We start from the raw sequence: 26256 nt of genomic DNA, 5'->3' as shown, positions 1-26256 counted from the left end.
ATTTTCAAAAGGGAATTGGATATATATTTGAAGGGATAGATTTGCATGTTTACGGACAAGGAGCAGGGAAGTGGGACTAATTGAACAGCTCTTTCAAAGAGCTGGCACAGCACAATGGGCTGAATGGCCTCCTTCTGTGTCGTATGATTCTAGGCCCAAGGTACTGAGAAGGGACAATCCACTGCCCCGGGAATATACAATTGTACGAAATATCTGCATTGACTAGATACACATTCAATGGCTCACTTTAGGCAACCAAGACTTATCCAATGCAAACACACACCATTCCATGGTGCCTTTTTCTTTTACCTTTCTATCTGAAGTGGAGTTGGTGATTTCATGGTGTCTGCCAAAAGCCAGTTCAGCCCAGTTGTCCACATGTTCATCTCTTCCTCTGAGGTAGCTGTGTGGAGCGTGATAAGTAGAGAGCATGAGAAGGAGTACAAAGCCATTCCCCAAAGACTGGCCGCGTGAAATAGCCTGCAGGTTTCTGCTGGTACTGGTGTTCAATCAGCACAACATCTGCCCGTAATCAAGCAATCTACCCTAATGTAAATCAGTGAATCATTCATTCATATATCTCCATACGATTGCCAAATTGGCTGGCTAGCTGACTGGAACAGAATTATCCTTCTACAGCAGTTTAAGCCTCCACTAACAAACTGTGGCATGTTGTTGATTGGAGTCAGTCACTGGCAGTGTGAGAATATTCCATCAGTCGTCCAAAAGTGCCATTAACTTATAGCTAAATTGCGCTGGGGGAAGCTAGTGAGCACTAATGTCCAGTTCCTTAGTTCTGCTGTGCCGAGACAATTGGAAGAGAGAGAATATTTGTCCACAAGTGTCTTCTCTCTCTCCATTTTCTCTTGACAGCTCCCCCCCACCTCCCCCTCAGCAGCCCTTGACTATCGCCTGGCAATCGCAGAGAATGGCAGATGTACGGTGAGCTAAAGAGGATGGGAAAATATTTAAATGAAGGACGTAAATATGAAGGTTTTAAAAAAGATTTAGAGTACCCAATTCATTTTTCCCCCCAATTAAGGGTCAATTTAGCGTGGCCAATCCATCTACCCTGCACATCTTTGGGTTGTGGGGGTGAAACCCATGCAAACACGGGGAGAATGTGCAACCTCCACACGGACAGTGACCCAGAGCCGGGATCGAACTTGACCATGAGGCCGCAGTGTTAACCCACTGCGCCACTGTGCTGCCCGTAAATATGAAGTTGAGGTGCCGCTGAGATACACCTATTATGAAGCAGTGGTTTGAACTGGAGAGATGACCGAGTATAGAAAGGAAGTTTGCAGGCCTCGTAAAATTACCTGCTAGACTGAGGGTTTTTAGGCGGAACTCCATGCCATAGAGAATGACGAAACAGTGAGTTAAATCAGGCCGGGATAAATCAGGCTTGGCTGGGTCGTCCTGGTATCGTTCAAAATCCCGGGAATTTCTTCCTGAGCGAATCTCTTTGATTTCCCGAATATCAACTGAAAGAGAAGGAAAAGATTTATCAAATCAAGTGTGCTGGCCGGGCCTTTTGATGTCAATCTGTCTCCCTACTTTCCTGGTTTATACTCCAAAGGATTGAGATTTAAATCACAACACTGCTCTTTGTGCATGACCTTCCTGGTGCAGGAGCTGGTACAGCTGTTCACATAGTTCAAGTTTTGCAAGCCATGAGGAGAATGCAAAACATTCGTCAGCAAAGCTGAAAGCTAAACAGGTTTATTTCAATCTAAACCTAATTGCAATGCATTTTAAACTTTCATTTTACATTCAGGTTGCTATTCAGAATAGTACCCAGGGACAAAAATCAGGAAAGTATGGAGGCCTTCAGAGTGTGCTAATAGCTACACAAACATCCAATTTATGCTCATCAGTTGAGCTCATAACGTGGCTCATGTAAACTTGCCAGAAGGACGTACATTCTTACGTAGGGGCCTGTTCTCCACAAACAAAAGGAATATGTTCCAGCCTTGCACCTTTTTTGGATTATCTGGGAGCTTGGAGTCTATAGTTCCACACTGCCTGATCCATGGCAACATCTTGGCCAATCAAAGTTGCCTTGCCAACCAATCAGCACCCTTTTTGTCTTACAGCATAAATTGTTGTGTTTGTTTAAAACTTGGCATTCTTGTGTTTGGCCCGATGAGTGCGAGACAAAAAGCTTCGACAACACTTTTCAGCAATATTCAAGTCCTGTGTTACCCCTGGGAGATATCTCGGCCAGGATTCTCCGAAATCCCGGCCAAGTGTTGACGCCGGCGTAAACACCGGAGTGGTGTACGCCAGCGTCAACGGGCCGTCTGGCCCAGCAATTCTCCGGTTTTTAGGGGGCTAGCACGGCGCCGGAGTGCTGCGCGCTGCTCCGGCGGCAAAAGGTGGCCCTGCATGGCTGGCACGGGTCCACGCGTGCGCGCCACGGACGTCTCTGCACCGGCGCGGAGCAACATGTCAGGGACCTAACAGCGGGCCTGAGCCGAAGGAGGTAGGACCCCCCCAGATCACGGCCGCCCGCCGATCGGAAGCCCCCGATCGCGGGCCTGGACCCCGTGGAGGCCCCCCCAGAGTCAGGTCCCCCGGCCTCCCCATCAGGACCTCCACAGCGGCTGTGGGTCCGCGCTCTCGCTGGGTAGTACCAGGTTTGAACCACGCCGGCGGGACTTGACAGGAGTTCAACTTGTCGCACGCGGACAATCGCCGCGGGGGCATATTTCCCCGGCCCCAGACCAGCGCCGCGGCGACCGTGCGGGCACGATTCCCGGAGAATTGACGGCCCGGCGTTGGAGCGGCGTGATCTCCTCTAACCAAACCTCTTGTACATTCCCAGTTAAAATTACTCTTTAATTGGTGGCCTGGGCTCTGAGCTCTGGAATTCCAATTCTATACCTCACTTTCCTCTAAGACTGTGCAAGTCTGCACGTTCTCCCTGTGTCTGCGTGGGTTTCCTCTAGGTGCTCTGGTTTCCTCCCACAGTCCAAAGACGTGAAGCTTAGGTGGATTGGCCATGATAAATTGCCCTTAGTGCCCAAAAAGGTTAGGAGGGGGTTATTGGGTTACAGGGATAGGGTGGAAGTAAGGGCTTAAGTGAGGGGTCGGTGCAGACTCGATGGTCCGAATGGCCTCCTTCTGCACTGTATGTTCTATGTTCTAAATTGCCCCTTAACTGGGAAAAAAGAATTGGGAACACTAAATTTATATTAAAAAGTTATTCTGCCTCCACCACCCTTTCAGGCAGTGAGTTCCAAACTCCCACCACCCTCTGGGTGAAAAAGAATTTCCTCACATCCCCTCCACCAGCAGAACCCCCGTTGTTTTTCTTCAAAATAATCTTTTGCATTGTGCGGAGGGGGGAAGATAGGGAATCGGTTCAACGTCTCATCCTAAGGGCTGGTCCAGCACAGCGTTCTCTCAGTCCTGCTCTGGTCTGTCAGCCGAGATTATGTGCTCACGTTGTGAGAGTGGGACTGAAACCGACACCCTTCCGACTGAAGGAGAGAGAGTGTTAACCACTAAGATACGATGGACAGATGTAGAGGAGCAGGGTGCGCTTGGATCAAAATGATGAAAAGACAATGCCGAGTGTTGTTCAGATTCCACAGTGCGATCTTTCTAAACTGGAGGGAGCTCCACAATGAAGTATGGGCTGAATTCGATATCCCTCTCGTAGCTGGACGACTGGGGGGGGGGGGGGGGGGGGGGGGGGGCACACGTCCCCAACAGCTGGGTTGTGCATTGACCAGTGGGCCCTGGTTGTAAAGGATGCCTGATTTGCAACAGGAATGAATTAGCTTCCACTGCAGGCTTCACATCGACAGCTCTGGCAGGCAGGCCTCTGGCCTCAGCAGATGTCTGCGCGTTCAACAGAGGCAGCTTTGTTCCACTGTTGCTCCTCAGCTGACAACCCAGCAGCCTTTGAAAATCTGCCAGATTTCTCCCCAGAAACACAACCTACTCCTGTAAAGGCAACCCCTTGCTTCGTTTGGATGTGCCCAAACGCATTTAAAAAGGCTTGAAAAGAAATGGAAGCTCTGCATTCTCTGATACGACAGCGACCGACAAGAGTGCCAAGACAGTAACAAGAGGGCAGTTATCTAGGATTACCACAAAAATTAATTAAAGGGAAGGTTGGGAGCAAAATTGATCGTTATATGCAGCATCGTTAGCGGAATTCTCTGCCACAAGACCACTGAAGCAGCAGAGTTCAAAAGTAGTTGTAAAAATAATATCGACAGTTGCTTGACAAAGAGGAATATTAAAGGTTCCGATGCATTGAGCAGGAGAAAGGAAATAGACCACGGGGCGGACATGGAGCAAAAATACTGGCACACATTTGCTTAACCTAATAGTCTATTGCTGTTCTGCAACTCTATTCAGATTGTGCAGTCTATGAACATGATTCATTTTAATAGATTGAGTAGTTTCAGAGTTGTTATAGCAGAGAAAAGGACCATGGGCTGGATTTTCCGTTTCTGAGACTAAGTGCTGACGCCAACGGAGAATCCGTGGGCTTTTACGACAGAAAAACCGGCGCCCCACCAGGACCGATTCCGTTACCGTTGAGGGGCTAGCACCGGTGCCACGTGGAACACACTCGATTCCACTAAAAAATCGTGCGGGAAATACCTGGTCCGTTAGACACTCGGGAGGCTGACAAGCTGCAGCCGCACATACATTACAATCCGCAGACACGCTCATCCCAACAAACAAGATGGCACTGGTTGTGCTGGAGCGCACCCAGACAGCTGATGGGTCGGCTGGGGCCAGGGGGACCCGTAGCACCCGGTTCAAAGTGGGCTGTTAGCGTCATGCGCAGCTGCATGGCTGCCTTGCCGGCTGCAGGAATTCTGCTCCACGTCCGTATACCCTGACCCTGACAGCCCACCTCCTAGCCACCCCCCACTATGCCCCGCCAGCCCTGGCAGAAGCACCCCAGCCAGCGGCACAACTGTCAGCAAACTATGGCGATATTGGATACCTTCCGTACCCCATCTCCCCATCAGCAGCCGCCATGCCGGTTTAACGATATTTAAAAGCAGAAGTGAACTACGCTGTCGGGCAGTCGGCCCATCGAAGATGGAGAATCGCGGAGGCCTTGGACAGTACCGGGTTGGGCCCGTTAATGGTGTGCAAACGGTGTCTACTGTACGTGTGGAGTGAAACTCATTGATGCCGTTTTCGAAGTAATGGAGAACCGTGATTTGGCGTCAAATCGGCGCCTGCTGCGATTTTGCCATAGCCAGCTATTCTCCGCCAAATTGCCTTTCCTGATTCCGGCGCCGGCTAATGGAGAATCCCTCCCCACGTGTCCCATAGAATCCCTGCACTGCAGAAGGAGGCCTTTTGGCCCATTGTGTCTATACCGCCCCTCCGATAGAGCAGTCTACCCAGGCCCACTCCCTCGCCCTAGCCCTGTAACCCCACCTAACCTACACATCTTTGGACACTAAGGGGCAATGTAGCATGGCCAATCCACCTAACCTGCATATCTTTGAACTGTGGGAGGAAACCGGAGCACCCGGAGGAAACCCACGCTGACAGAGTCCATGATTCTATTTCATTGACAGAATTTAGTATTGCACATGTTTAATAGGGAGGTCAAGTGGGGAAGCAGGGAACCTCTCTGTATCTCTGGTCAGGCTCTCCAGGACTTGATTAGCTAAGGAAGGTGCAGTCATTGTAAAAGAAATTTAGAGTACCCAATTAAGGGGAAATTTAGTGTGGGAAATCCACCTGCTGTGCACATCTTTAGGTTGTGGGGGTGAGACCCACGCAGGCACAGGGAGAAAGTGCAAACTCCACACGGACAGTGACCCGGGGCCGGGATCAAACCCGGTCCTCGGCGCCTTGAGGCAGCAGTGCTAACCACTGCACCGCCGTGCCGCCCTGGAAGGTGCATTCATAGCGTGGCCAAACAGCTTGATCATCAGCGTGGAAACCCTTCCAATATGGCAGGTGGGGAGTGTTTCGTGGTCAGCCACACTGCTGACCAGTCAGGCAAACCGCTGCCGTACTTTTTGCTGAGCATAATCATGGATCAATCCAATGGAAACCTGTGCTCGCCAAAACCCCTCTTAGGATATGGTGCCAGGAGGAGGTAGATTTGGCATCAATCACACAATTCAGTCCATTGCTGAACAAATAAAACGGGAAACCATTTTATATTCTTGAAGGTCTCTAACTTGCCCCTCTCTTTCGCCCCCTAAAGAAAGTGACCAAGGCAGCTTAACCGCATGGAAACATCACAGTTGAGATTCAATTATGTAACACCACGTCCAAGAGCTTATTCTACATGATGGCAGATGGTAAACATCATAGGCTTTTTCATAAGAGGCGTTACATCAAGATTCTGATTCTGTTTTTATCTGAAGTATCCACATGCACACACAGACACACAGGATGTGCACACCTCTAATCCGTTAGAATGTACACACCTCTAACCCCCGTTAGAATGTACACACCTCTAATCCGTTAGAATGTACACACCTCTAACCCCCGTTAGAATGTACACACCTCTAACCCCCGTTAGAATGTACACACCTCTAACCCCCGTTAGAATGTACACACCTCTAACCCCCGTTAGAATGTACACACCTCTAACCCCCGTTAGAATGTACACACCTCTAACCCCCGTTAGAATGTACACACCTCTAATCCCCGTTAGAATGTACACACCTCTAACCCCCGTTAGAATGTACACACCTCTAACCCCCGTTAGAATGTACACACCTCTAACCCCCGTTAGAATGTACACACCTCTAACCCCCGTTAGAATGTACACACCTCTAACCCCCGTTAGAATGTACACACCTCTAACCCCCGTTAGAATGTACACACCTCTAACCCCCGTTAGAATGTACACACCTCTAACCCCCGTTAGAATGTACACACCTCTAATCCGTTAGAACGTAACAGGAGTGAGAACGTTGGGTGATTCCTCCCTTCCTCTTCTGTTCTGCATTAGTCCCTATATTCACCTACTCTTCTCCAGCCCCACACAGCGGACCTAAACAGCCAAGCCATACAGGACCATCATGGTCCCCAGTTCAAGCTGCAAGTTATCTAATCTCAGTTGGGACAGCAGTCGAAATACACCAGGTAGCCGCTGAACCTCTGGATGGCGTGAGGGGATCTGGGGCCTTACAGAAATATCACAACTGACCGTCCCACATTCTGGAGAGAGGCCTCAGCGAGCAATGCAAATATCTGCAGTTGTCCAACAGCTTGTTCTGTGCTGTACTGTTCTAGCAGCCAGGCTAATGGAAGAAGGCAAGGCGCAAGATTTTCTGACACAGTCTACATAGTTCCCCCCCCCCCCCCCCCCCCCTCAACCCAACTCCCACCCCCACCCCACTCCCTGCATATAGTCAGTGGGTTTGTGCTCACATAATTTGGCCACCATTTGGGGTGCATAAATCGGAATGAATCAAAACACAACAGCAGAGGTGGACCTGATTTCACATAAAGCGTAGCTGAGTCTCCGCCAGCTCTCTGCACCGTCAATAGCAACAGATACCAGCTGACGTTGTTAAGAGCGTTCTTGTCTTGAGGCAGAATGCTGTTAGTTCAAGTCCCACTCTAGATCTTGACCATGAACATCAAATTTGACTTTTTGGTGCAGTACTGCGGTGGCTGCACCTGCTGCTTTTTGGATGAGGTTTTCAAACGGAGGAGTCACCCGCTCTCTCAGGTGGTTTCAACGAAAAAGGTCCCAGGCGCTCCTTCTGAAGAAGAGTAGGAGTTATCCTCAAAGTCCTGGCCAATATCTATCCCTCATAAACATCTAAAAAAAACAGATCCGCTGGTCATCATCGCATTTCCATTGTTGGGAGCTTGCTGTACACAAATTGGTTGGGTTGTTTCTGATATTATAGCGGCCGTCTCAAAATGCTACCGTCATTGACCCAATCGGGTGGTTGTGAAAGGTGCTGGAGAAAGGCTCATTTTAAAATCCAGAGGCAGTGGAGATTTCAGACAGCTCCAACCAGCTGGAACATTTAGGCTGGAAATTCACCGGCTGTCTGCCGGCGGCGGGATTATCTCGTCCCACTGGCAGCGCAATCCTGCCCTGGGTTTCCTGGCGGTACGGGGTGACTCCAATGGGAATTCCCATTGACCTCAGTGAGAGCAGACAATTCTGCTGGCAGGGAACAGGGCGCCGACTCCGCTACCAACAAACACGCAGCTGGGAGCTCGGAGAATCCCGCCCTTAATGCGGGATGAGGCTGTTTATGTCTCCGTGATGCTGTTTATGCTGTAATACGTTAGCAAGTACTGACCTGCACAAAAGGGGCTGAACGCATTTTAAGTGACCCCTTTGTAATTGAAACCTGTGACAACAATTAGTGCCATTTACCTTGATTATAGAGGATTGACTGTGAGACGTGGTGGACGGGGTGGGGACTGTATAAATGGTATAAGTTCAATGTGCTACTAAAGCAAGAGGTATGATGAGCACAGCCTGAACACCCTCCCACACTCTAGTCAAACTAGATCATTGCGGAGGGCAGAACATTCAGACCATCAAACGTCTAGCTGCTTTCCTGAAAGATACTAGTCGTGTGGTGGACTTCTTCCAGCCAACGGCGGGAGACCCAGAGACGGGTTACAGTCGTTTATTCATGATTCAAGCATGGAGGGACCCACCCCAGAGAAACCTCTGGAGAAGCTCTCTACTCTGATATAGCTCTCAGCTCTAACAGGGTCTCGCAGGGAGAACGTTCCAATACAGCTCTCTCCACCAAGTCAACAGACACAGATGCAGTAAGTCAGTACACAGAAATTGTTTAAAATGCCAATCTGATTATTAATCCTTCAGCCAAAAGCAAGACCATTATCTCTTGGCTAGAAACTGTCTGTTCTCCTAACAAGTAAACAACCTTGCTGGTAGGTCGTGCTGATAGGAAGCATGTGCTCTTTAACGCAGGAGTGTTTAGATCTATTCCCCCTTTTATTAAAGCTATTCATTCCCCCTTTCAATAGGAACAATAGCAAGGCCGGGGAATCCACAATTGTGCAGAACACTCGAGAGGAATGGGTGGTACACAAGAGGGATATGGGCGGTAAACCATTGCTAGAAGGGGAGGTGCAGTGAAATATTTTATGAATAAAACCTTTCGTGCCTCTTCCCCCCCGAGTAACTTCAAAGTATACTGAATGTAGACATTTGCCAGGTAAAGTTACAATAGCAGTTTTTATTTAAAAGCTGCCAGACAGTTTTTCAGATCTCTCTTGACACCATGTTCCCATCTGGGCCCAATTTATTAAAAAGGGCCTCACACCCAGTCAGTCGCTTTGCGAGGATTTTAACATGGGTGTGGGCCATCAGTATAAAAATGGTTTCATTCAGCTCATAGCTTCAGTAAATTATACAGAGGCTTGTTAAAATAGGGCATCAGATCCAGATGGGTACCAACCAGGAAGCACTTTTTCTCGAGATGGAGCCCTGCCTGATATGTGAGAGTTCGTGCCGAGGCAGGTTGACTCCGGAAGGAGAGAACCCTTCGTCCTCTCAGCCCAGATCAGAGTAGCGATGAGCAAGATTATTGCCAGCACTTCAGAACGTAAGAAATTCGAGGCAGCGTTGGCCATTTGACCCCTCGAGACGGCTCCGCCAGATAACAAGGTCATGGCTGATCTGATGTGGCCTTGGGTTGTCAAGATGAAGGGTGGGGCTGGCGGCTCGAGGAAGTGAAGATCAAACTCCAGGACACTACTGTGTGCAATCCCGAAGAAAAATCGAAAGCACATGAAAGATAGACCGCTTTTTAAAAAAAGATTCTTTGGACATTTTCTCTTCACCAGATATAAGAATATGGAACAAGAACAGAGGATGCTGGGAAACCTCAGCAGGCCTGGCCGCATCTATCGGCAGAGAAAACGAAAATATCGAAAATGGAGAGAAAAGGCTGTTTTGACAGTGAAGCATCATCCAATTGGGTAATGAGTTATTTAGCTTTCCAATTGGTTTAGGAAGGCAATGTTTCACAAGGATGGGTGTGTTGGCCGACAAATGGCTGGAGTGTGGGGGCTAAACATGTGCGTAAACCTCCGGGAATATATTTTTTTTTTTAGAAAATATTTTATTGAAGCATCTGTAATTTTCACAATTTAACATGTTGACATTTCTAAAACAACTGCGCGGGTCGGCGCACAAAATACCCCCAAAAAGAACACGGGAATACATTTAATCATATTTGGCAGCACTGATGTGGCCTCACCCCAAAACCTTGCCACTCTTCCATAACTCGTGACTCCATCGTCAATCGGAAATCTGTCTAACTCAGCCTTGAATATATTCAATGACCCAGCCTCCGATGCTCGCTGGGAAGAAAGAACTAACGACCCTGGGAGAGAGAAGAAATTCCCCTCCATCTGCGTCTTAAATGGGAGATCCCGTGAAACTGTACCCCCCCTCCTCCCCCCCCACCCCCCCTCCTCCCCCCCCACCCCCCCTCCCCCCCCGCTTGTGCTCGATTCTCCGATGAGGGGAAACAGCCCCTCAGCCTCTACCCTGTTGAGCCTCCTCGGAATCCTGGTTTCAATAAGATCAAACCTGCTAAATCGTTCCACGTAAGACAACTCCTTTATCCCTTCTTAGTGAATCTTCTCTGAACTGCCTCCAATGCAAGAGTGTCCCCTTTAATAATAAGAATCGCTTATTGTCACAAGTAGGCTTCAATGAAGTTACTGTGAAAAGCCCCGAGTCGCCACATTCCAGCGCCTGTTCGGGGAGGCCGGTACAGGAATTGAACCCCCGCTGCTGGCCTTGTTCTGCATCTCAAGCCAGCTGTTTAGCCCACTGTGCTAAACCAGCCCCTAAGTAAGGTGACCAAAACTGCACATGGTACTCTCGCCAATGCCCTGTACAGTTGCAGCTCCAACCCCCTTGCAATAAAGGGCAACACTGTATTTGCCTTCCTAATTATTTGTGCCTGTGTGCAAACATTTTGTGATTCATACACAAGGACTCTGATCCTTCTGTGCCGCAACATTCTGCAGTACTCTCTGCATTTAATAAATATTCTGCTTTTCTATTCTACCCGGCAAAGAGGACCTCATTTTCCCACATTATTCTCCAATGTACCAACAATTTTGGCAGCACAGTAGCACAGTGGTTAGCATAGTTGCTTCACAGCTCCAGGGTCCCAGGATCAATTCCCGGCTTGGGTCACTGTCTGTGCGGAGTCTGCACGTTCTCCCCGTGTCTGCGTGGGTTTCCTCCAGGTGCTCCGGAGTTTCCTCCCACAGTCCAAAGATGTGCAGGTTAGGTGGATTGGCCATGATAAATTGGCCTTAATGTCTAAAAAGGTTTAGGTGGGGTTACTGGGTTATGGGGATGGGGTCAAGACGTGGGCTTAAGTAGTGCTCTGTCCAAGGGCCGGTGCAGACTTGATGGGCCGAATGGTCTCCTTCTGCACTGTAAATTCTATGATTTTGTCCACTTTTTCTTTGTATATATGAAAATGCCTTGATTAAAAATAAACCTATCTACATCCTTTTGCTATCATTAAATCCTCCTCATAATTTGTCTCCCTACCCATCTTTGTATTGTCAGCAAATCCGGCTCCCTTCATCCAAATCATTATCAGAGTAGAGGCCCCGGCACTGATCCCTGCAGTACTTCCAACAGTTACAGTTTTGCAACCTGAAAATGATCTCATCTCTGTGTTTGCTATTTGTTAGCCAGTCCTCTATCCATTCTAATGCATCATCCCCAACAGTACATGCTCTTACCTTACCTTTTAAGTGGCACCTTACGGAAACCCGTTTGGAAATTTTGAACTTAAAAAAAATCACTATTTAACCTCAAGGGATGGCATTATTGCACTGCTTAAACTGTGCACTGAAATTCAGCTCCTATGGAACTAATGGGCCTCACTGCTGTTCTCACCAGTGCTATCTATGGTTCTGTGCGTAGCACGCTCGCCCCGAGTTCGAAGGTCGGGGCTAACATGGAAATATAGAAATAGGAGGCCATTCAGCCCTTCAAGCCCGCTCCACCATTCAGTATGATCATGGCTGATCATCCAACTCAATAACCTAAAGGGCAGCACGGTGGCACAGTGGTTAGCATTGCTGCATACGGCGCTGAGAACCCGGGTTCGAATGCCGGCCCTGGGTCACTGTCCGTGTGGAGTTTGCACATTCTCCCAGTGTCTGTGTGGGTTTCACCCCCACAACCCAAAGATGTGCAGAGTAGGTGGATTGGCCATGCTAAATTGCCCCTTAATTGGAAAAAATAATTGGGTACTCTAAATTTTAAAAAAAATAACCTAATCCCGCTTTCCCCTCATATCCTTTGATTCGCCTCTGCCCAAAGTGCTATATCTAACTGCTTCTTGAAAACACACACTGTTTTGGCCTCGACTACTTCCTGGGGTAACGAATTCCACAGGCCGACCACTCTCTGGGTGAAGAAATTTCTCCTCATCTCTGTCCAAAACGGTCTACCCCGTAATCTCAGGCTTTGACACCTGGTTCTGGAGTTTCGCTCCAGAGACTTGAGCACAGAAATCAAGGTTGAAGAGAGGCCAGTGAAGAACCGAAGGAGCACTGCATTGTGTGAAGTGCCATCACTTGAATGAGAACGTTAAACTGAGGCTCCACCTGCCATCTTGGATCTAGACGAACCCTTTTGAAGATGATGAGGTGAATTCTTGCCAGATTCCCGTACATTTCTTTTTACCCACTGGCAAAGATCACAGAAAGAAACATATTTTATTAGCTCATTGCTGTTTGTGTGGGCCTTGCTGCGTGCCAATTGGCAACCTCATTTCCTACGTTCCAAAGGTGCCGAACGCTTCAAAAGCACCTGGATCACCTACAAAGCGCTCCGGGTTATGAAAAGCGTTGCTTTCAAATTCAAATAATCCACAAAGTAATTCATTGCAATGATAAATGTTTGATTTGTGCAAAAGGGACTTAAACAGGATTCTCTCACTGAGGTGAAAGACTCAACGTAACTGGCCTGCCGAGCTTTTAAACAGACACAGGTCTGTTTTTCTGAGAATCTCCTGGATCTCAAGTGACTCACAGATTTTAAGACTCTGCTACCTGCTGCTGATTTAGGTTTCTTGCCTGAAGCTATCCCAACCCCAGTTATTTATTTATTTATTTTTTAAAACTTTATAGAGTACCCAATTCATTTTTTCCAATTAAGGGGCAATTTAGCATGGCTAATCCACCTACTCTGCACATCTTTGGGTTGTGGGGGCAAAACCCACGCAGACACGGGGAGAATGTGCAAACTCCACACGGACAGTGACCCGGGGCCGGGATCGAACCTGGGAGCTTGGTGCCGTGAGGCAGCTGTGCTAACCCACTGCGCCACCGTGCTGCCGCCAACCCCAGTTATAAGAAGAAACAGAAAGTGCTAGAAATGAACACCTGGCCCGTCAACATCTAGAAAGAAGGAACAGCAGGTTGACATTTCACTGACGCTATTGGACATGCTACTTATATTCCGTATTGTCGGTTTGTATTCTGGATTTTGCCATGTTTTCTTTCTTTTGAACATGGTCAAAGTTTTAAAACCTAAGTGCTGAGCCAGCCGATCCCAGTTTCTGGAATATAAGGAATCTGACCTCGGCTGCTCCAGCCTCCAAAACGTGTTCCAGGGAACCCACGTGGAAACTGGACTTGCTGCACATCAAGTAAGGATTGGGCTGCAGCTGAACACTCATGGGAAAGGGTCAGGTGGTTTAAAAAAAAGGTTAGTTTACGAGATACCAAAGGGAAAATGTTACCTTGGAGATCGCACATCAACGGGAAGTAGCGCCTTTATTAGATGGAGGGGAACAAAAGTGAAAAGACCGGGAGGAGGAAATAATAATTTGCATTAATATAGCCCCTGTATTATAGGACTTGATTGCACTTCACAGGTGCATTTGTCAAAAAGAGTTTAGCACAGCTTGGTCAAAGAGGTAAGTTCCAAGGAGCATTTTGAAGGAGGTAGTGTTTTTAAGAGGCTTGGGGAGGGTCAGAGCTGAGGCATCTTAGGCATGGTTATCAATGCTAGAGTGATTAGACATGGGTATATGCAAGAGGCAGAATTGTAAGAGAGCAAAGATCCCACAGGGATGTAGGCCTGGAGGAGATTATAGATGGAGGAAGAGTTGGTTGAATTCGGTGCCAATGCAGGTCAGTGAGCACAAGATTGATAGGTGAATGGGACTTTGAGTTAAGACACATACAAGCAGCTTTAGGTGAGCTCAGTTTTACGGAGGAAAGAGGAATCAGAGAATAGAGGAAAGAGGAATCAGAGAATAGAGGAAAGAAGAATCAGAAACTAGAGGAGATGCTAGACTTCTTTACTCAAATTTGCTCCTCCCAGGCATAGTGAAAGTATCATAGGTTCTGAGACGCTCCTGATTCATATCCGGCTTCTAGTCTACCCACTGAATACATAAGATGACTGTCATAATTTGGGTTTCAGTAGCCAGACAGAACTTGCATTCAAAATTAGGGCCTTATTTTTAAAAAATTCTATATTACTACTGGAACCATAAAAACGATCAGAAAGATTTGTGGCCATGTCTACTTTAATAATTTCAACAGTTCCCATAAACACAGGCATAGGGAGTACATCAAAGGTGTAGCTTATTTTCAAAAGAAAACTCAAAGTGGGTAGCACAGTAGCACAGTGGTTAGCACAGTTGCTTCACAGCTCCAGGGTCCCAGGCTCGATTCCCGGCTTGGGTCACTGTCTGTGCGGAATCTGCACGTTCTCCCCGTGTCTGCATGGGTTTCCTCCGGGTGCTCCGGTTTCCTCCCACAGTCCAAAGATGTGTAGGTTCGGTGCATTGGCCATGCTTTGTGTCCAAAAAAAAGGTGGGGTGGGGTTACTGGGATAGGGTGGAGGTCTGGGCTTGGGTGGGATGCTCTTTCCGGTGCAGACTCGATGGGCCAAATGGCCTCCTTCTGCACAGTAGATTATATGATACCACAGAGCTGGGTTTCCACAGTATTATATATATGACTCGCAGATCCCTTGCAGCAATCCACAGCTGGTGTCCAGTACAAACGTAATCTCTGGTGAAGCAAGGTTAAAAGGTGGGGCAATATGTTGATTTTGGAGAACATGTAAAATGTTTATATTCCCATTATAATTTGCTTATTGATCCTTATCATTCTTGCCATTACATCCTCCCACCAATGGTGGCAAAGTATACCATCAGAGGGTGACTGGTGTGACACCATGACTAGTTTACATTGGAATCTTATAATGTAAAAGGTTGACAGGGAAGTCATAGTTACCACAGACATATTGTCCCACTGCAAGGAGTAAAGAAAGGGGCAGCACGACGCGCAGTGGTTAGCACTGCTGCCTCGCGGCGCCGAAGTCCCAGGTTCGATCCCGGCTCTGGGTCACTTTCCGTGTGGAGTTTGCACATTCTCCCAGTGTTTGCGTGGGTTTTGCAGGGTAGGTGGATTGGCCGCGCTAAAAATTGCCCCTTAATTGGAAAGAAATTAATTGGGTGCTCTAATATTATAAAAAAGAGTAAAGAAACGGAATTTTTGCTATGATAGAAAGTAGCAGAAACGCTTCCTTACTTTGTGAATATTGGCAAATTACATTGTAAAGTCCCATAGCGAGCATGTTTAGCCGCTTGTTTCCAGACGCTCGCAACAGCGTGAAGCACTTGGCTATAAAACGCCACTTCACTGTCCATGTGGAGTTTGCACATTTTCCCCATGTCTGTGTGGGTTTCACCCCCACAAACCAAAGATATGCAGTTTAGGTGGATTGGCCACGCTAGATTGCCCCTTAATTGGAAAAACGACATAATTGGGTACTCTAAATTGTAAGAAAAAAAAGATAAGGGGCCTAAGAGGGGAATGCGCAGTCGAAGCGTCCCGATCTCTGAGGCTCCCGACGTGACCCCTGACGCTCCCCCCAAACCCCAATGCACTACACGAGTGTCCCGGGGCTCCTCCCTCAACACCCACGCAGGGCACCACCGGCCCGATCACCAGCGCACAAAAAATGCCAGCTTGGCACACTGGCAGTGCCAACCTGGCACCCTGGAAAAGCCCATCAGCTGGCAGTGCCAGGCAGGACAGGTTGCCAGGCGTCACCAGCAGTGCCAGGATACCACACTGCCTAAAGGGCATGCACCTGGGGCCTCTGATCCGTTGGGAGACCAGTTATCTCATTTTAAAATACAGATTTGCTAAAATGTCATCCTGCCCACAATGGGCGGGATTTACATCGCAATGTCTCACAAGGTCGTGTTAGATCTCGCGAAGCAGGGCAGCACGGTGGCGCAGTGGGTTAGCCCTGCTGCCTCATGGCGCCATGGTCCCAGGTTCGATCCCGGCTCTGGGTCACTGTCCATGTGGAGTTTGCACATTCTCCCCGTGTTTGTGTGGGTTTCGGCCCCACAACACAAAAATGTGCAGGGTAGGTGGATTGGCCACGTTAAATTGCCCCTTACTTGGAAAAATAAATGAATCGGGTACTCTAAATTTAAAAAAAAAGGAAAAAGAAAAAAAAGATCTTGCGGGGCCTTGCGAGATGGGTAGATCCTGGGAGCAGGGTCGTCCGGCTTCTATCAGCCATGCTGCGTTGCAGCGAGTTGCTTTTCGGGTGCAGCATGGCTGTTGGATCGTGCCCATTGCGTGAGGCAGGATTTACACTACAGCCATCTAACCCCTCCCATCATTAGGTGTACTGAGCGAGGAGTGAACCAGTCTAATGTCCATCTGGTGTTCAGGGATGGAAGTGGGGAGGAAGCACAGCCTGGAGAAGGCTTTATCTTCTACTCCAGAGACAAATTGGGCCTGGAACATGCGTAGACACTGTGTCCTTTTAACTGAATGCTTCTAAGTGGTTTTGGGCATCTTACAGGCCAATGAAGTTCAAAAATAAATTAAAGTTCCAAGCTGGCAAACAGAAAAAGGTGAAGAAAGACAGAACGCCGGCTGTTTTATTGTTTAAGTCCATATATAGGATGAGATCTTTGTCTTCGTCGATGATGTAAATTAACTTAATGCTTTACTAATCAATCGGCCATTTTCTAAAATTTGACCGTCAGTTTCCGGAGTGTAACGTGGAACTTTCTGGATAGTGTACTGAGCAGAACAGTTTTGTGCCAACAACAACCATCACTGTAATAAAAAATCTCTCCTTGGCTATTCTTGGAGAGACTGGCAGAGATGGTTCACATTTACTCCCCTTATATTTTCCTTGGCCACCTGCCATTCCCTGGTCAAACATATCGGGCAAACCCCTCAAAACTCTCCCAGATCCATTCTGTACCTGACCTCCCCAGTTTCTCTGTAACCTACCTGCTAGAAGGGATTAATGAACCAGAGTGATCTCGAAGAAGGCCTAGAAACAGCCCTCTGTTGTGGCTGCATTATAATTGCTTCTACTGTGTAATTAATAAGATTAAGAAACATTATACCAGTTGGCAAGTAACTACAAATGCAGTTCTTCAACATTCAAAATTACTGGACCCCAACAGAGTTATTTTATTCGTAGGTCAATCAAAAAATGCTGCCACAATAGGCCTTTGGTTGTTTTAAATTATTGAGATAGTAATGGAATTCACCTTTACAGTCGACGACTTGAGTAACATAACACGGTTGAGCGAATATTTGGAAAGGTATTATTTGTAGTTTCGTGGGGCCATACAAAAAATATTTTTTTCTTAAATGTGAGGGCGACACATTGGCGCAGTGGTTAGCACTGCTGCCTCACGGCACCGAGGACACTGGTTCGATCCCGACCCGGGTTACTGTCTGCGTGGAGTTTTCACATTCACCCCATATCTGCATGGATCTCACCCCCACAACCCAAAGATTTGCAGGGTAGGTGGATTGGCCACGCTAAAAATTGCCCCCGCTAAAAATTGCCCCTGAATTGGAAACATTTAGAAATTAAAAATAAATAAAATGTGTTCATGCGATGCAAGTGCATGGGCAAAACTAGCAGTTGTTACCCATTCTCAATTGCCCTCCAGAAGATAGTGAGCTACCTTCCTGAACCGCTGCAGTTCACATGGTGTAGGTACACCCACAGTGCTGTTAGGGAGGGAGTTCCAGGTCTAGACCCGGTGACAATACAGGAATGGTAACACAGGGCAATATTTTACACACCCTCCAAAGATTCCCCTGGGAGCCCACCCATCCAAACCTAGACGCAATTTCACACTTGGGTGGAAAACCCATCCTTTCACCTATTTAGGCCTTCAATTTAGCCCCCCCCCCCTCCCCCCCGCGAGACCGTGGAACTCCGGGCCACCCTCCCCTCGCCCTCCCACCCCCCAGGTCTAATCCATACAGCGCAATCACCCCCTACTCCTGACCTCCTCATGCTGTCCCCCTACTCTTGCACCCCGGGACCTACCTTTCCAATGGCCCCCGGACTTGGTTCCAGGCAGATGGGCGGGGCACCCTTCCAAGGGTGGACTGAGGTCCTGCCCACTGCCAATCAACACTCAGTGGGCTTCCCAGAGTCAGCGGTAGCGTATTACCCACCGAGTCTCAGGATCGCGAGCAAGATTGCTCGCCATCCTTAAAATTCTACCCATAGTTCCAAGTCAGGACGTCAAATGAATTGGAGGGGAAAATTGCAAGCGATAGTGTTCCCATGGGTCAGTTGGGGATTTGCTTGTAGATATCTCCCAGCAGTGAATGTGGTAGATAGGGTGTTAATCGTTGCCCTGGTTAGGGTGGAGCTTCCACTGGGCAGGTAGCGTATTGAGATGGTTAGAAAACTTGCTGGCAGGCAGGAAATAAAGAGTAGGAATGAATGGATCTTTGTTCATGTGGCAGGCAGTACCGCAGGGATCCATGCTAGGACCCCCTGCTATTTACAATGTATATTAATGATTTAGATGAGGGAACTAAAAGTAATAACTCCAAATATGCAGATGACACAAAACTGGGTGGGAGGGTGAGCTATAAGGAGGATGCAGCGATGCTTCAGTGTGATTTGTTGAGTGAGTGCGGAAATGCATGGCAAACGTAGTACAGTGTGGATAAATGTGAGGTTACCCACTCTGGTAGCAAAAACAGGAAGGCAGGTTATTATCTAAATGGCTATAGAGTGAGAGGGGAATGTCCGATGAGACCTGGGTGTTCTTGTACACCAGTCACTGAAAGAAAGCATGCAGGTACAGCAGGTGGAAGAGAAGGCAAATGGTAAGTTGGCCTCGTTAAGAGTACAGGCGCAAGGTTTTGTTGCTGTGGTTATACAAGGCCTTGGTGAGGCCCCACCTGGAATATTGTGCACAGCTTTGGTCTCCTTATCTGAGGAAGGATGTTCTTTCTTCAGAGGGAGTGCAGCGAAGGTTTACCATTCTGAATCCTGGGATGGCGGGACTGATGTATGATTAGATATTGAGTTGGTTAGGATTATATTCACTGGATTCTAGAAGAATATGGGAGGATCTCATAAAAACCTATAAAATTCTAATTGGACTAGAAAGGGTAGATACAGGAAGGATGTTCCCGAGGGTTGGCAGCCCAGAACAAGGGATCACAGTCTAAGAGAGAGAGAGAGAGAGAGAGAGAGAGAGAGAGAAAGAGAGAGAGAAATACAGCACAGAACAGGCCCTTCGGCCCACAATGTTGTGCCGAACTTTTATCCTAGGTTAATCATAGAATTTTGGACACTAAGGGCAATTTTTCATGGCCAATCCACCCAACCTGCACATCTTTGGACTTTAGAAGAATAAGGATGCGGGTTAAACCATTTAGGACTGGTTGGAGAAATGTCTTCACCCAGAGTGCTGAGCCTATGGAATTTGCTGCCACAGAAAGCAATTGAGGCCAAAACATTGTATGTTTTCATGAAGGAATTAGATTTTTTTTAATTTAGAGTGTTCAATTATTATTTTTTCCAATTAAGAGGCAATTTAGCCCGGCCAATCCCCCTAGCCTGCACATGTTTGAGTTGTGGGGTGAGATCCAAGCAAATACGGGAGAATAATTTAGGAATTAGGTATAACTCGTTTTTAAAAATGTATTTTATTCCAAATGTGTAAAAAAAAAAGCAATATATACACAAACACTCCACAAACTCAGTCCACATCTCGTACAGTTTTCCCTTTTTTTTTACCCCCTCCCCTCCCCCGTTTCTCCCTCTCTCTCCACCCTTCCCCACCCATATGAACTCCGAAATCACTGTCTCCAACTTCCAGAAGGTCTTAGGAAGAGCGATCGGGAGGGTATGGAAAACAAACAGAAATCTCGGCAGCACATTTATCTTTACCATCTGCACCCTCCCTGCCAGTGTCAGGTGTAATGTATCCCATTTCTTAACAACCACCCTCACCTTAGATATATGGGGCAGCACAGTGGTTCTCACTGGTGCCTCACAGAGCCAGGGACCCTGGTTCAATTCCGACATCGGGTAACTATCTATGTGGAGTTTGCACGTTCTCCCCATGTCAGCGTGGGTTTCCCCCGTGTGCTCGGTTTCCTCCCACAGTCCAAAGGTGTGCAGGTTAGGTGGATTGGCCGGGCTAAATTCCCCTTAGGGTGAGGTTACAGGGCGGGGGATTGGGCCTGGGTAGGGTGGTCTTTCAAAGTGTCAGTGCAGACTCGATGGGCCGAATGGCCTCTTTCTGCACTGTAGGGATTCTATGATTCTAGTTCTCGACTGCCCGACCATTAGGAACATTCTTTCTCAATCTACCTTGTCGAAAGAGGGGGAAAGGGATCAAAGGATATGGGGGAAAGCGGGAACAGGTTACGAAACTGGATGATCAGCCATGATCATAACGAATGGTGTCGCAGGCTCGCAAGGGCTGAATGGCTGACTCCTGTTCCTACTTTCAATGTTTCTATACTTGTAGGTTATAAACAGTTCATGAACAGCAACACATGTCTTAATCATTATAATATGCAAAAATACAACACCACAGACACATTATTAGGACTGTGGTTTCTACAAGTGACCAAAACTGATAAGCCACAATCTAAATTAGGAAACTAACACCACACATTAGGTACACAGCACATTTACACGCTGAAGTTTTTGAAAGGAGCCATTCCCCAGGTTGCCATTATTTTAATGTTACCTACAAGCTTTCTTAATTCGGAACAGCAGGTAAATTAATACTTTAAGGAGTCAGCCCTTCAGTAAACAATCTCCATGTTTACACAGGGCTCGACATGATAGTATGGTACTTATATCACACCTGGCCCTTACAACCCGTTACTAAGGAAACTGGATCAAATTGGATCAGAAGAGAGAGGGGCTTGGCTCATGATCGCTTGCTCGCAAGGTGAAAGGTCAAGTCCACTGTCTGAAAGTGCATTCTTAAAGGCACAGTCTCACATCGGATTGTCCTTCAAATTAGTCTCTTTTCGCTCATCTTTTTTTATAATTAAAATACCCAATTCATTTCCCCCCCCCCCCCAATTAAGGGGCAATTTTAGCATGGCCAATCTACCTACCCTGCACATCTTTTGGGTTATGGAGGCGAGACCCACGCAGATATAGGGAGAATGTGCAAACTCCACACGGACAGTGACCTGGTGCCTGGGATCGAACCTAGGTCCTCGGCGCTGTGAGGAAGCAGAGCTAAACACTGCGCCGCCCTGCTTTACTCTCATCTATAGCTTTCCCTTGTCTGTCACCGATGGTTTCTTGTATGTCCTTTGCCTCTTTGTCCCCAACACTTCCTCTGTCATTTTAAGCTAACAATGTATCAGTCCTCTGTTATATGCCAGTACCCCTACCACCCACCCCCCTTTCTATGTTACATCTTGATTTTTGAATCACCATACAAATTTTCAAATCCATCCATAACCTCTTCCAGCTCCACATCTGTATTCCTCTAATACCGGCCTCGTGAGCTTCAGCAACGTGATCATTTTTCCACCATTGGTGGCCGTGTCTTCAGTTGCCTCAGCAGCCTCCGGAATTCCCTCCCTACACCTCTCTACCTCGCTTTCCCACTCCTTAAAACCTCTGACCGAGCTTTTGCACATTTGCTCGAATATCTCCGCTTGTGAAAGGACCAAGAACAAAGAGGGCACAGATTTAAAGTGAATCGCAAAAGGAGCAACTGCAGTGTGAGAAAAAAAACCCTATAATAATAATAATCTTTATTAGTGTCACAAGTAGGCTTACATTAACACTACAATGAAGTAACTGTGAAAAGCCCCTAGTTGCCAAACTCTGGCGTCTGTTCGGGTACACAGAGAGAATTCAGAATGTCCAATTCACCTAACAAGCACGTCTTTCGGGACTTGTGGGAGGAAACCGGAGCGCCCGGAGGAAACCATCGCAGGAACAGGGAGAACGTACAGACTCCGCACAGTGACCCAAGCCGGGGAACGAACGAGTGGTTCAGGTCCGGGAGTGTGGTGGATGCAGGTTGCATCCGAGGCATTCAAGAGGACATTAGATGATTATTTGAATAGAAACTTTGTGCAGGGCGATGGGGAAAAGGCAGAGGAATGGCACAAAGTCATGATGTTCGCTCGGAGAGTCGATGCAGACACGATGGGCTGAACGGGCTCCTTCTGCAGCGTACCGATTCCGTGGTGTGGCTCGGCGTCATACGTTGTTTCATAATGCTAAACATACTATATAAATATAAACTATGGTTTGCTGTTGTTAACATTGACAACAGATTGGATGTTTCCAGAGTTTTCTACTGCCATGTGCTGTTAAGAATCATTCATGAAGTGTGTCAAATGCCCACAGGAAACTTACTCCTCTTTTTCTGCCTGAGAAAGATGTGACATAAGTTTCGATGATGGAAACAAAGGCACATTTTCTTTTTATAAAATCTCAGGGGAATCTAGAACATGGGGATCAGTTGTCAATGTCTTATCAATTACATTGTTAACATTTAATGGCAATGACATTATAATTACCATTAAAAACACAACAATTTTAAAAAGGTGAAGGCCTTTGGACCCCTATAATTGGCATCAGTTCAATGTTTTGCCCCAAAACAGTATAAACGGGGATAGCCGGGCCACTGGTGTGTTGGAGTAGCGTTGACTGTAAATTAAGCCGCTATACTCGCTCCAGCAAAGAAAGCTGCTGTGCCTTAGTTTTAATTTCACCAACAAGCATGAATCCCAGGAGGCGGCACGATGGCTCAATGGTTAGCACTGCTGCCTACAGCGCTGAGGACTCGGGTTTGATCCCGGTCCTGGGTCACTAACCGTGTGGAGTTTGCACATTCGCCCCGTGTTTGCGTGGGTTTCGCCCCTACAACTCAAAGATGAGCAGGGTAGGTGGAATGGCCACAATACATTGCCCCTGAATTGAACAAATATATAATTGGGTGGTCTAAAACAAGCATTAATCCCATTAACAACATCTCAGGTAAGGGGCGGGCTGTTTAAATTTATACAGGGTTGTGAATTTTTGGAAGTCTCTACCCCAGAGAGCTGCATACACTCAGTCATCGAGAATATTCAGGACAGATGGTGATAGATCTTTAGTTCCAAGGTAACCAGGAGATACCGGGGAGGTGTGGAAAGGTGGAAAGAAGGTAGAAGATAAGCCAGGATCTTCTTGAATAACAAAAAGCAGGCCTGAAGGGCCAAATGGTTTACCCTGGTTCATATTCTTATGGTCTTATGAAAACACCGATCGCTCAAATCAGAGGAGTGCTTAAAAAAATAATACGTTTGAAGGCACCACCCACCCACCACAGAAACCCAAATCACCGAATCAGCTTTAAGGTACGAGGAGGAAAGAATCGGCCCTTAGAGGAAAAACACTTGTATTTTTCCCCCGAGCTCATCAAGATAAGCTGTAGTTGTGCTGAGGGACGGTACACTTCACCACCTTTGTTGTTCAGTGGCAGCGTCATGAGAAAGTTAAGCAACAGTTAAATTCCATCCACTCAACCCAAACAATGTGCTTGAGCCTCTATCACAGAAGGAAACTTCCTATTGCCTAGATGTGACATTTTCCACTTCCCTCATACCAGCCATCCTGTCCTGACTGAATGAGATTGCCAATTCATTGTCAAATGAAGGGTCCTTAAATGCTGTGGACTATGTTTATTTTCGCCAAACAGAATTCACAAAGGATCATTACAATAGTCGAGTCGACAGGCAGAGAAAACATGACCGGGACTGGAATCTTTTCTTTTTGTTTTGATTTTTTCAATTAAGAGGCAATTTAGCGTGGCCAATCCACCTACATCTTTTGAGTTGCTGGGGTGAGAACCACGCAAACACGGGGAGAATGTGCAAATTCCACACGGACATGGACCAGGGGCCGGGATCGAACCTGGGTCCTCGGCGCCAGGAGTCAGCGGTGGTAACCACTGCGCCACCGCGCCGCCTCAGAATGGAAAGATCTGTATACTAACCACGTACTGCGTAACCAAATCCTCCTCATGAATTTCAGAATTTGGTTAGAATTCACGTTTGATGAAATACTGGTCCAAAATTCATGCTTGGTTTGGAATCGGGATTGTGTCAGATCGTACTTGGATTGCGATAGAATTCACTCAATTTGGTCTCTCTAATCCCAAAACACAGGGTAATCAAGTGGAGATTTCTGTGGGAAGAGGCCTGTAACTCAAAGTAAATGGTGGCATCGACCATTGCGCAGCTGCTGGCATCCTTGCCTCTGAAGATTGAGGATCGAGTACCATCAAACATGCTTGATAGGCAGAGGTTGGCAACATTTTTTTTTTATAAAGTAAAAACTGCTCAGAGCCACAAGACAATAATTTGTCATTTTCAACCAAATGCATGGCAAATTGCCAGGTATCTCTGGAAGAATTTGCATATGTAATAAAGCACATGTATTGAATTGATAGGAAAGAAATCTGAACTAAATTGGACCTAATTAAGAGTTTAAAAAACTGTTGCAAAGTTTGATTTATTCTTTACATCTCCAGTATACATGTTCAGATTTTTGCATCAACATACATGAACTCTTTATAAGCATGTTCAAAAATAAAATGTAAAAATTGTGAACCAGATTATCGCATGGAAAAACAACACTTTGAATAGAAATAATGCAAAATTTACATATTAAACTGAAATTATGTTTTTTGTCTTTATCACAGCTCGTGCAATAAATGGAATTTTTTTCAAACCATAATTTTCGCAGAAAAGCCACCTTTATAATCTTTTTTTATAATCTTTATTGCCACAAGTAGGCTTACATTAACACTGCAATGAAGTTACTGTGAAAAGCCCCTAGTCGCCACATTCCGGCGCCTGTTTGGGTACACAGAGGGAGAATTCAGAATGTCCAATTCACCTAACAGCACGCCTTTCGGGACTTGCTTCACAGCACCAGGGTCCCAGGTTCGATTCCCAGCTTGGGTCACTGTCTGTGCGGAGTCTGCACATTCTCCCTGTGTCAGCTTGCGTTTCCTCCGGGCGCTCCAGTTTCCTCCCACAAGTCCAGAAATATCCATTCTTTTTTTTAAAAATTCCAATTAAGGGCCAATTTAGCATGGCCTACCCGACGTGTCTTTTGGGTTGTGGGGGTGAGGCTAACGCAGACACTGGGAAAATGTGTAAACTCCACCGGGACAGTGACCCGGGGCCGGGATTGAACCCGGGTCCTCGGCGCCATGAGGCAGCAGTGCTAACCATTGCACCGTGCCGCCCTTGAAGGATCGATTCTGATGAGAGTTGTGTATTTTTTTATTTCCTCCCCTCCGTGCCCCAGAGTGGGATTCTCTGGCCACACCTGCCCTGTGACTGGAAATTCCTGCCCAAGATCAATGGACCTTTACATAGTCCGCATCCCGTCCGTGGCTATCTAGCGACAGGCGCGGCCGAAGAATCCAGCCCCCAGTCATGCCCCCTTTACCAACTTCAGCGGCCAAGTAGATGCGATGGGCCCACCTCACAAGTGGAGAGGGGGTATTAAATAATATTCACGCTTTCTACTTATATCCAGTAACACTGACCCTCAGCACGTTAATTTTTAATTTTAGAGTACCCAATTCATTTTTTCCAATTAAGGGGCAATTTAGCATGGCCAATCCACCTAGCCTGCACATCTTTTGGTTGTCGGACGAAACCCACGCAGACTTGAGGAGAATGTGCAAACTCCACACGGACAATGACCCAGAGCCGGGATCGAACCTGGGACCTCGGCGCCGTGAGATAGCAATGCTAACCACTGCGTCACCGTGCTGCCCCTCAGAACGTTAATAACTAAAAACCAATGAATGCCAATCATTTCTCTGGTCTGCGAGAGAAAGAAAGAAATGTAACTCCAGTCTCTACAGATTCAACACCTTGAATCCAGCACCACACACGCTAGTTGTCCAAACTGCGGTCACACAGATA

General features: G+C 47.1%; 1 protein-coding gene across 1 annotated transcript in view; it reads right to left on the bottom strand.

Moving 5' to 3' along the window:
- Window positions 1–26256, bottom strand: part of plcg1 (phospholipase C, gamma 1) — a 163162-nt gene that overhangs the window by 100366 nt on the left and 36540 nt on the right. Inside the window, exons 2-3 of the mRNA XM_038803589.1 lie at window positions 1323–1487; window positions 310–403 (exon numbers count right to left, since the gene is read on the bottom strand). Of these exons, the coding sequence (XP_038659517.1) occupies window positions 310–403; window positions 1323–1487 (259 nt within the window). The remainder of the gene's footprint in view (window positions 1–309; window positions 404–1322; window positions 1488–26256) is intronic.

Source organism: Scyliorhinus canicula, chromosome 7, assembly GCF_902713615.1.
Source record: "Scyliorhinus canicula chromosome 7, sScyCan1.1, whole genome shotgun sequence".
NCBI classification, from domain to species: Eukaryota; Metazoa; Chordata; class Chondrichthyes; order Carcharhiniformes; family Scyliorhinidae; genus Scyliorhinus; species Scyliorhinus canicula.
The sequence above is the reverse complement of the archived record's forward strand: the minus strand, read 5'-3'. Positions and strand labels throughout refer to the sequence as shown.